We start from the raw sequence: 12110 nt of genomic DNA, 5'->3' as shown, positions 1-12110 counted from the left end.
TTTGTCAGAGGACCCAGGTTTGATTCCCAGCACCTGGGTGGTGGCTCACAACTGCCTGTAAACTCCAGTTCCAGGGGATCTGATGCCCTCTTCTGGCTTCTGTGGGTACTACACAAATATGGCACAAAACATACACTCAGGCACACTGTAATGTGAAAACAATTTTTAAAAGGTGGGGTAGGAGAGAAACGAGAACTGAGCGTATCATGTGCCTATGGGTTGGAATGGGGGTCTAGGGGGTGCTCCTGGGGGTGACTGTCAGAATATGAACATGGTGCATATGTGTCTTATATTTCGACGGTACACGGACCTAAATTTTGCCTCTGACCACAGCCTGGTGGTTGTGGGAGTGAAGCACCCTCAAGCAGCCTGTGTGACACTCGGTCACCATCATAGTGATGAGGGTGAGTGGGCACACGTGCAGATGTCACCCAGCCAACAAGGGCAAGTTGCTGTGTGTGAAACCCGCCCAGGCATTGTCCATCCCTTTTGGCAACGATAGATTTTTGAAAGCTTGGATGGAGATGGTGGGAAGGGATCATCCAGTCCCTACCTTAGGATGCCAGGGAGGTTGTCACAAGGAAGTAAAAGACTCCCGTGAAACTGGAGACTGGGGTTGGGGACATAAGAGCCGATGTGGAGTCTATCTGGGGAGTGACCCCACTCTCAGGCTCTGCGTCCTTCTGTCCATCCCAGGTGACTGCATCGTAGTTACTGACTCCTCTGCAGATGGAAAGGGGACCCTGCCTCCCACACTTTGGAAATGAGCTTGTCCCTTGTCCATGAGGGCGCGTGCGTGCTCCACCGGCACACTTGCCCCTCTTCCAAGGTTAGCAAAGCAGACTTTGAATAGACTCACTGGTCTAACTTAGGGGTGCACTGACATCCTCCTCTGACAGATTTCCTCTGTTTTGCTGCTGGCTCATAACCATGGCCTGGGCTTCAGGGTTTGCTAGAGTGTCCCACAGGGTGTGGCTTCTCTGTGCTTCTAGGAGGCTCTGCCTCTCCTCCCTCCTCTCCTCCTCTCCTCCCTCGCCCCCTCCCCATCTCCGGATATCACTCCTGCTGAAGTAAATTCATCACTTTTCTGGGGTGGCGGGAGAACCCAATTTCTCTGCCCCCCCTTTTCTACCTGACACTCATCCTGTGGCCTCTAAGAGTTGGTTGAGTTGTGTCCCAAAATATATCGGGGTTTGGGTCTATAGTACCTATGACCATGACCTAATAGAAAATGGGGCTAATTAGGGAAGTCGTCATAACCGATGGACGAACAAGCAGGCATACAGGGTAGAGTGTGGCAGTGGAGGGAAAGGTAGTGTCATGGTTTGAATATGCCTTGGCCCAGGGAATGGCACTCTTAGGAGGTGTGGACCTGTTGGAGTGGGTGTGTCCCTGTTGGCGTGGGCTTTAAGACCTCCATCCTGTCTGCCTGGAAGTCAGTCCTCCACTAGCAGCCTCCAGATGAAGATGTAGAACTCTCAGCTCCATCCTGCCTGGATGCTGCCCTGCCTCCCATCTTGATGATGATGGACTGAACTTCTGAACCTGTAAGCCAGCCCCAATTAAATGCCATCCTTGTAAGAGTGGCCTTGGTCATGGTGTCTTTTCACAGCAGGAAAACCCTAACTAAGACAGGCAGGGTGATGGTGTCACAGGGAAAGGTGGGGTGGTGATGATGTCACAAGCCAAGCCAGGGATCGCTGCTGTCCCCTCGAACCTCCAGGGAGAGCCCAGCACTCTCCATTTCTTGCCATTGAAACTCTGGCATCCAGAACAGTGAGTGAATAAATTTCTGTTGCTTTAAGATACACTGACTGTGTGACCGTGTCACAGAGGTCATGCACAGGAAGCCAAGACACACTCTCAGATCAGTGTCGGGAGGTTCCTCCTTCCAACATGGAAACTCTCTTACCAGAACATCCCAACATGGTTCGTGTGCCGTATTCAGTCTGAGAGAGTTCAGCCACTCCTGGGCCTCTTCTGCCAGTAGCTGCCAGAACCAGTCCTCTTTGCCCACATTGTTGGTTGGGTCGGTTGGATCCAAGATGACCGGTCTAGAAATTTTATTAGATGAGAAAAAAAAAATCAGGGCTGGGCTTAGCAGCACACGTCTTTAATCCCAACACTTGGGAGGCAGAGGCAGGCCGGTCTCTGTGAGTTCAAGACCAGCCTGGTCTACAGAGTGAGTTCCGGGTTAGCCAGGGATACATAGTAAGATCCTATTTCACTCTCCCTCTACCCCCACAAGACAGGAATCTGGGACTGGGAAGATAGCTTGGCAACTAAGAGTGCTTAGTGAGCAACCATGAGGACCAGAGTTTTGGGACCCAACACCCATATAACAACATGGGTGTCCTTTAACCCTGGCTTTGAGGGGTGGGGTAGAGACAGTAGGATCTCTGGGGCTTGCTGGCTTCCAGCCTTGTTGGAAAAACACAGGAACTCAGGTTGAGGAAGAGAGATCCTGCCTCAGGGGGGATAGACGGAGAACACTTGATACCCTCTTCTGGTCTCTATGTGCAAAGCGGCACACACCCACTTCTGCACTCACACAGACACACAAATAAATCTTATTGGAGAGAGAGGGATTGGGCTGGGGGATGGGTCAGCAGGTGAAGTACCTGCTTCACAAACAGGCCCCGAGTCCCCAAGACTCACACAAAAAGCCAGACATTGGTGTGAGTTTGTAATCCCAGCAGAGACAGGTGGGTCTGGGGACTCCCTGGCCAGCCGGTCTAGCCTATTGGCTATTGAACATCGGTTGGGAGGCCCTGACTCAAAACATAAGGTAGGGGGTTGGGGATTTAGCTCAGTGGTAGAGCGCTTGCCTAGGAAGCGCAAGGCCCTGGGTTTGGTCCCCAGCTCCGAAAAAAAAGAACCAAAACAAACAAACAAACAAACAAACAAAAAACAAAACAAAACAAAACAAAAACACATAAGGTAGAAGGGCTGGGGAGATCCTTCAGTGATTAAGAGCACTGACTGCTCTTCTAGAGGACCCAGGTTCAGTCTGAGAACCCTAAGTAACCCATCTGTAACTAGAGACCCAGGGAATCTGACTCCCTCTTTTGGCCTTCATAGGCACTGCATGTGTGTGGTTCACCAACACAGGGAAAGCACCCCCCCCCCACAGTAAATGAATCTTTAAACACAGTGGAGAGTGAAGCACAGACATGAGGAGACACGTGATGCTAGCCCCTGGTCTCCACATGCATCTGTATACATACATTACAGACATACAGACAGACTCATAGGCTTGCATGCACCCGTGCGTGGTGGGGGAAGCTGGCAGCCCAGACTCTGAAGGCTATGGCCTCCCTAAGCTGCTGAGATATCCGCGGTACTCGGCACATACTGACTCCTCACCTTGTGTTTTTCAGAGACATTAGATCCCTCTGTTCCTTGCTGTGAACTCCTTTTCCTCTCCCAGCCCCCTCCTCCTGCCACCCATTGGTGGACAAAACCCGACCATGAGTTGGAACATGAAGTGCATTAGCTGAGTCTCCTCTGAGAGCAGATCCTCGGGTTCCCCCTGGCTCCCAGCAAGGGTTCAGAACTCGCTCTCAGTGGGGCCCTAGCCTGCGCAGCGGGAGAGATCTGGGGAAGCTGGGTACCTTGGGGAGTTGAGCTGGTGCAGAAGGTTGTTCCGGACTGTCTCATCCTCAAAGTTGTAATTGTCTAACCAGTAGACACACAGGTTTGTCGGCTGACTGATGAGTCGCAGCACAGTCCTGACACCTTGCGTGATGTCAAAGTCTTTAGTCTGGCAGCCCTGTTCCCAGGCATACACAGTAAGCAGCTCCAGTGCATATAGCAATGGCGGAGGTGAGGTTATTATCCACTTATCCTGCAACTGGGGCAAAAGACAAGACCATCAGGAAGCCAGAGTCAGCATCCCCCACACGTGGAAGTCAAGTTGTCTGTACCGTTCCAAACCGATGAAGGTGTGGAAGGAACCTCTGGAATGCTAACACTGCTTACCCAGAGTTTGTGTGTGTGAGTGTGTGCGTGTGTGTGTGTGAATGTGTATGTGAGTGTGTGAATGTGTGTGTGTATGTGTGAATGTGTATGACTGTGTGTGTGAGTGTGTGACTATGTGACAGCACATGTGTGTGTGAGAGAGAGTGTGTGAATGTGTGAGTGTGTGTATGTGTATGTGAGTGTGTGAATGTGTGTGTGTGTATGTGTGTGTGTGTATGTGTGAATGTGTATGACTGTGTGTGTGAGTGTGTGACTATGTGACAGCACATGTGTGTGTGTGTGTGTGTGTGTGTGTGAGTGTGTGTGTGTGTGTATGAGTGTGTGTGGTGAGTATATGTGTGAGAGTGTGTGTCTCTGTATATATGAGTGTGTGTATGTGTGGGTGGGTATGAATGTGTGTATGTGAGTATGTGTGTGTGTATGTGTTGTGTGACTGTGTATGTGAGTGTGTATGTGACAGCACATGTGTGTGTGAGAGTGTGTGAATGTGTGAGTGTGTGTGTCTGTGTATGTGTGTGAGTGTGTGAATGTGTGTGTGTGTGAATATGTGTGTGAGCGTGTGAATGTGTGGCTGTGTGTGTGTATGTATGTGTGAATGTGTGTGACTGTGTGGTGAGTATGTGACTATGTGACAGCACATGTGTGTGTGTGAGAGAGAGAGAGAGTGTGTGAATGTGTGAGCGTGGGTGTGTGTGTGATGGTAAACATAGGTGTCTGTGAATATGTGTGTGCATGTGCATGAGTGTGTGGTGTGTGTGCATGTGAAGATGTGTGACTGTGTGATTGTGGGAATGTGTGACAATGTGTGCATGTCTGTGTGAGAGGGTATAAATGTGTGAGTGAGTGTGTAGTGTGCAATTGCAAATGTGCGCGTGCATGAGTGCGTGGGTGTGAACATGTGTGACTGTGTGAGTTTTTGAGTGTGAGTGTATGTGAATGGGAGAATGTAAGTGGGTGTGTATGTGCATGAGTGTGAGTGGATATGTGTGGGACCATGAAAGGCAGCCTTGTTCCTGGTTGAGCTAAGGCTTGAAAACCCGGAGACCCTAAAGGGATGGTAGGAGTTTCACCTGTTCCTGGGCACCAGGCCCCTGTCATTAGCTGCAGTACCCACCCCACCTTGCCCAAATTTGTGGCTATCAGTCACATAAGAGCAATGCCCCAAGCCCCTCCACATGTAGAAGACATGGCCTGTGGTCATGTAGGCTCAAGACAGATCTCCCTTTTAATGACATAGCCAAAGGCCTGGAGGCTTAGCCAATAAACTTTCCTTCCCAGACACTCCTCCCTGCGAAAGGTATTTAATCTCAGGCCCATCCTGAGAAGGGAGATACGGTTTTACTCATCCATTTTCTGTCATGACAATAAATGCCTTAAAACCATGGACTGCCTCTTTTCATCAGGATCCGCCATGGGGAGCCATGGAGAAGGCCTTCACCTGTAGAGACAGTGTCTAATCTCCTGTAGCAGGACTCTGTGCCCCCAGCCATCGCTGCCACCAAGCCAAGCTCAAGCAAAGTCAAGGACTCTCACCGTGGGACAAGCCAGAGCTCCTCCTCTTTCTCCTCAGCCCCAGGCTAGATCCAGCTTAGGGTCCCCACCCAGTTCTCATCTCTTCGGCAGTCATTCAGCTGACTGAGATCCCCTCAGTCAGCTCCGGCTTTCCTGCACCTCAGACTGAGCTTCCCCATCCCTGGAACAGTGTCCAGCGGCCTCCCTATAGCCCGACACCCACCTGGCAACAGCATGGGGTAAGCGTGGTCAACTTCCCACTTCCTGCCTTCCTGAGCAGCTAAGCCCTATAGTAGAGCAGACACGGGACCCCCCCCTAAGCCTACAGATATGTGAGTATGAAAATGTGTGTGTGTGATTGCGTCCATGTGTTAGTGTGCAAGTGTGTGCATGTGATTGTGTCAGCATGTGTGTGAGGGTGAAGGCGAGTGTCAGTGTGTGAATATATGAATGTGTGCAGGTATGTGAGCGTGTGTGTGTGTGTGTGTGTGAGAGAGAGAGAGAGAGAGAGAGACAGAGACAGAGACAGAGACAGAGAGACAAAGACAGAGACACAGAGAGGAAACAGAGAGACAGAGACAGAGAGACAGAGAGAGACACAGAGAGAGACAGAGACAGAGAGAGACAAAGACAGAGAGAAACAGAGATACAGAGACAGAGAGAGACACAGAGAGACACAGAGAGAGACAGAGAGACAGAGAGAGAAGGCCAGAGATCAAGAGGTCAAGGACAAGTCTGTCTTTCAGTCATTCTCCACCTGGGACAGCATTTCTCCCTGAACCTGGAGTGCACTGAGTGCCTCCAGTAGCTGGCCAGTGAGCCCAGGGAATCCAGGGGATCTGCCTGTGTCTACACTGGAGTTGCAGGTGCAGTTACCCTTCTGGCTCTACACTGGTAGTGGGAAACCTCACTTGGGTCCTCGGGCTTAGCTCTCCAGCCTCTGGAAGAGTGGTTTAAAAGGTCTGTTTGGCACTCTACGGGAGCTAAATAAACACTCTCCAGTATGTTTCAAGTAGAGTCCATGTGTGTACACATAGACTTGTACGTACATACATGTTGTCCGGAGGTCAATCTGAGAATTTGGCAATTCTGTGGAGTCACCCAAGGAAAAGTTGACGTTCACAAAAGATAAAGTGGAGAACACCCATGACAATCCAATTCATAGAGAAATGACCCAAAGGCTCAACCCAGCAGAGAAGAGAGACACGGCTGTATTACCTCAACAGAATACAAGGGGAGGAAAAGTTACTGCTGTGTGATGACATGGCACAAAATTGGAGTTAAGTCAAACACCACGTGTGATGTGAGTCCATCTACAGTGTTCATAATAAGGGAGGGCCAGCAAGAGGGCTCAGTGAGGAAAGGTGCTTGCCACCAAGCCTGTTGAACTGAGTTCAATCCCCAGGACCAATACAGTGGAAGGAGAAAACCCACTCCTGTAAGCGGTCCTCTGACCTCCACACACATACTATACCCACTCCCCTTGTGTGGTGACTGATACTGGAATTTTAAAAATATGTTTAAAATATTTAAATTTTTTATTTTATCGTATGTGTATGGGTATTTTGTGTGCATGTTCTGGTACCTGCATAACCTGGAGGTGTTAGATCTCTCTGGAGTGAAAGTTGGTTGTGGGATGCATGATGTGGGTGCTGGGAATCCAACCAGGTCCTCTGGGAGACCAGCATGTGCCCTCTCTCTCTCTCTCTTAAAATATTTATTTATTTATTTAGTATATGTCAATACACTGTCACTCTCTTCAGACACAGAAGAGGGCATCAGATCCCATTACACATAGTTGTGAGCCACCATGTGGTTGCTGGGAATTGAACTCAGGACCTCTGGAAGAGCAGCCAGTGCTCTAACCAGTGAGCCATCTCTCCAGCCCACAATATGTGCTCTTAACTGCTGAACCATCTCTCCAGCTTCAGAACTTTTTTTTTTTTTTAATTTTATATATTTGGTTGTGAGCCTAGTCTTTAACGGCTGAGCCATCTCTCCAGCCCCCCCCTTTTTTTTAATTTTAAAGAAGAGTCTTACTATACAGTTAGGATTAGCCGGGTGTCTTCTCTTCTAGAGTGCTGGGACCACAGTCAGGCAGCCACCATGTCCTTGGGTTGAGAAAATAATATTCTATTCTGGTTTGGGGCTGAAGAAGAGATCAAGTAGTACTTGGGAGGCGGAAGCAGGGGAAGGTGGATCTCTGAATTTGAGGCCAGCCTGGTCTACAAGAGTGAGTTCCAAGCCAGACTGAGACCCTCTTTAAAACAAGGCAACAGCATACATTACCTGTTTATACCAGTGCTTGACCAATAGAATCAAATCCTTCAGTCTCCCGGGATATTTCTCGAAAAACCTCTGCTGCAGTGTGGTGAAGCAGTCTGAGAATTCCCCAGGTGATGCTTTTACTTGATCCATGGATCTTTTGAGATTCTGATAGACCTGGGCGCTGGGATTCTCACTGATGCCTGATGGGGAAAAAGCAGCAGAAAGGCTCAGCACGAGTTGGGAAGATCGTCTATTGTCTGATCTGCAAGAGGGCAGCTAGCTCTTTGGGAAGGTTAATGGTGCGGATATTCTCCTTGATAGGTAATAAAGGCTAAAATGAAGTCAGGGTGTGTGTGTGTGTGTGTGTGTGTGTGTGTGTGTGTGTGTGTGTGTGTGTGTGTTTGTGCACGCACACGCACGGGCACTCACCCAAGACAGAATCAGCGAGGCCACACAGCAATGAGGCAGTAAATTACCCATGAGAAATAAAGGCCTCAGATTAATACCAACACCAAGTATTTGTGCACAACTACATATGTCTTTGTCACAGAGTGACTTCTACTGATCCCTCTTACATAGCCTCGGGTACCTCGAGGTGACAGTAGCTGGGAATGGGAGAGGTGCAGGTACCAATTAGTTTCTATACTTGCTCGCTGAGTGCCGCTGTTTATAAATATATTTAGGTACCCAGCTTTGGTCAAGGAACCATATGGACTCCCCAGCAAGTCCCCAAGGTACTGGGCACATGCCCTTAGCATTTATTGACTGGTGACTTATACCAGACATAGTTGAAGTCCTTTATGCAACAATGTAACACATAAGTCTTATAAACCTCACAGGGGGCACGACTACCACAACTATAGAAACCATGGCAACAGCAGTCTACCTGACCTGGTAGAGACAAGTAGACCAGGTTGGTTGGCCTTTTATTTCGTAAAGGAAGAGGTTTCGGAGCCCCCCCCCCCCGTAGGGTCTTATTTTCTCAGCAACGTTTATTGCGTTCTTGTAATTGAGTCTTATTTTGGAAGATGCAAATCTATCGCCATCTGGTGGCATCATTCAGTACTACATGTGGAGAGTTCATTTTTCTCAGCATCTTCCTTGATTGGGTCAAGGCAGCAGAGGGTGGGCTGGGCTGGACTCCTACTACCAGGGCTCTGTGTAGGAGAAGAGAGAACCCAGAATTTCCTGCAGCCCTTTCAAGGCAGGCACGCAATTACAACTAAACGAACCTGTTAGCTGGTTGCTCTGATCTTAGATTTGGTGACAAGTGACCCATGGGGTCATGTGTCAGTCACTTTTCTGGTTGGAAGGGAGGTGTCTTTCTTATGGCTCACTGTTAGAACATATAGCCATCATGGTAGGGAAGATATAGCTGCAGGAGATGATGCTGCATGATCTAAGCAAACACAGACTGCAAGTAGGGTTGGAAGCAGGGTGGACTTACCACCCTCAAGGCTCACTTCCCAGTCCCCCACTTCCTGTCTACACTCTCTCAAATGAGTGCCACGAGCTGGGACCAAGTGTTCAAATACATGATCCTATAGGGACATTTCACCTTCAAACCCTAAGATAAGAAGGGCCCAGGGATGCTGCCTTTCTGGGACTGCCATCATGTGGGTGTATGAACATCTCCATCTTGTCAGAAAATGGTCAGGTGGGGGCTATTTAAGGGCCCAGTAACCCAGAAGCTTCTCAGAATTGTGGACAGCGAAGGGGCCCTCAGCTCAGAGGTCCTAGGCTGCCAGTCTAGTGGAGTCCCCTGTTGGCAGAGTAGCCATGATACTTTCCTGTGCTTGTTTTCCCATTTGTCTATCTGTCTATCCCTACATCCATACACTTTCCATATGTCTACACATCCATCTACCCATCCATCCTTTCATGCATGCATGCATCCATCCATCCATCCATTTTCCACCTGTTCACATATGCTTCCATCCATCCTCATACACATATATCTATCCCTCTATCCATCCATCCACACACATACACACCTAGTAGGACCCAGCTACCCACCTGTCCACTTTCTTTCCTGCCATTTGTTCATCTGCCCATCACTCATCCGCCCTCTCACCTATAAAAACTCCCCTTCAGGTTCAAGAGTTTAGAACATTGTATCCAAAATAAATGAGGTAGAACGAAGTTCTAGACAGAGTACACCTAGGGAAGGAGGCTCTTGTCTCTTGGGGGTTGTGATGGTTTGGATGAGAACGGACCCCAGAAGTTCATTAGATTTGCACACTTAGTCCCCAGTTGAATTGTTTGGGAAGGATTAGGAGGTGTGTCCTTGTTGGAGGAGGTGTGCTGCTGGAGGTGGGGCTTTGAAGTGTCAGAAGCCCATGCCAGGCCCAGTGTCTTCTCTCTCTTTCTGCCATCGGTATATGGATCAGGATATGAACCTTTCAACTACTGCTCCAACAGTATGCCTGTCTGTCTCCCACCATGATGGTAAGGGACTAACCCTTGGAAACTCAAAGCCAGCCCTTAGTTAAATGCTTCTTTTTATAAGAGTTGTCTTGGTCATAGTATCTCTTCATGGCCATCAACCAATGTCTAAGATAAGAATGTACAAGCCCCATTTTGGAAACAGCCTCAGCCCATGGGACCCCAGTGGCCTCCCAGGACTCCCAGAACACTCCCCCCCCCAAGTCCCCAGATCACTCACACAGAGGATTGAAGGTTGGAAGCAACTGCAAGAGTATACTCTGCCCTGGTATAGACACTTGTACTTCAAGGAGGCTAAGTTTACGTTTTACTGACTTCTTGTATTTCTCATGGCTTTTCAGCCGTTGTTCAATCAAGTCAAGGAGATTATCTTGGTATTTCTTCTGGTCTTGGAACTGTTTGAAGAGACCGGTGAAGAGAACAAGGGTACCATCGGAGCAGCCTCTTAGGACTGTTTTCCGACCATAGGAGCCACCCTGCAGGGAATGGAGGGGCAGTTGTGAGATCTAGACCTTCCATAGCTCCAGGTAGTGATATTCCTTTTTCTTTCCTCTTCTTTCTTTTTTATTTAAAGATTTATTTATTTATTTATTTATTTATTTATTTATTTATTGTATTCAAGTACACTGTCACTGTTTTCAGACACACCCAGAAGAGGGCACCAGATTCCATTATAGATGGTTGTGAGCCGCCATGTGGGCTGCTGGAAGTTGAACTCAGAACCTCTAGAAGGGCAGTTAGTGCTCTTAACCACTGAGCCATCTCTCCAGCCCATGACATTTTTACATCAAGTAAAATCCCCCAAATGTCACTGTCATTTTAAAGTCAGGTTGCCAGCACCAATTTGTCTCCATGTTTTGTATGCTAGCTCCAAACTGGAGTCAACTCGAAGGGCAATAAGATGAACAAATAACACAGCAGAATACCATGCAGGCATGAAAATAGATACAGTGGAGTACTATGCAGGCATGAAAAAAAATAGATACAGTGGAGTACTATGCAGGCACGAAAATAGATACAGTGGAGTACTATGCAGGTATGAAAAAAATAGATACAGTGGAGTACTATGCAGGCACGAAAATAGATACAGTGGAGTACTATGCAGGTATGAAAATAGATACACGAACAAAAATCTCACAAATGTGGAATCAAAGACACCATACAGCAAAGCCCAAATGCATGTAGTCAGTCTCTGGCAATTTACTGAGCACTGATCATAGCTGTCCCCGTGCATAGAGCACTGCATGCTTTACAACATCACAACACTATGAATTGGAGTCTAGGCTGACCTCATCCTGCAGATCTGGACACTGAGGCGCAGAGAGGTGAAGCACCCTGCCGGAGTCACGCAGCCAGGTGGAGGAAGAGCTGGCAGTAGCCTGGGCTCCTACACTGTGTGTCCTCAGAGGAAAGCCTTTGAAGTGCAATCCACGGGGCCTGGTGTGGAACATTGCTTAGCACCACCACCGGTGGGGACAGCAAACTTTCTTGGAATCCAGAGTCCTGAGCACCAACCCTGAGCCTCACCTTAGCCACTTTCAGCACATTGATCATCACATCATTGCACAGCAGGTCAGAGATGGCATCCACAGCCTGGTCTATCTGCTTCAGAGATTCTTCATCGGGTTTGAGGTTTGCCTGGATATATTCTTCTAGCTTCTGCGATGGCACAGAGGACACCTCGGTCTGACTCAGACATTTTTCATCTGGTTCAAGGTTTACCTGGACAGACTTTTCTAGCTTCTGCACTGGCATGGGGGGCACCCCCAAAGACCCACCGGATGACCAGCCAGGCAACCAGTTTCCCATAGTTGCTAGCTGGCCTTGTGAATGACAGAGGCAGAGCACTGTAGCTCAGGTCCTGGGGCTTCTGTCCTGCACCCGGGATTCTAGAAAGAGGAAAT

The 12110-nt window shown here is 48.7% G+C and overlaps 1 protein-coding gene across 1 annotated transcript in view; it reads right to left on the bottom strand.

Annotated features, from left to right (window-relative positions):
- Oas2 (2'-5'-oligoadenylate synthetase 2) overlaps positions 1-12110 on the bottom strand; it is a 22965-nt gene extending 10855 nt beyond the window's left edge. The window contains exons 1-5 of the mRNA XM_032886750.1: positions 11734-12110; positions 10427-10682; positions 7783-7961; positions 3615-3853; positions 1913-2054 (exon numbers count right to left, since the gene is read on the bottom strand). Of these exons, the coding sequence (XP_032742641.1) occupies positions 1913-2054; positions 3615-3853; positions 7783-7961; positions 10427-10682; positions 11734-12015 (1098 nt within the window). The 5' untranslated portion in view covers positions 12016-12110. The remainder of the gene's footprint in view (positions 1-1912; positions 2055-3614; positions 3854-7782; positions 7962-10426; positions 10683-11733) is intronic.

Source organism: Rattus rattus, chromosome 16 (genome assembly GCF_011064425.1).
Source record: "Rattus rattus isolate New Zealand chromosome 16, Rrattus_CSIRO_v1, whole genome shotgun sequence".
NCBI classification, from domain to species: Eukaryota; Metazoa; Chordata; class Mammalia; order Rodentia; family Muridae; genus Rattus; species Rattus rattus.
This window is presented reverse-complemented; position numbering and strand designations above follow the sequence as displayed.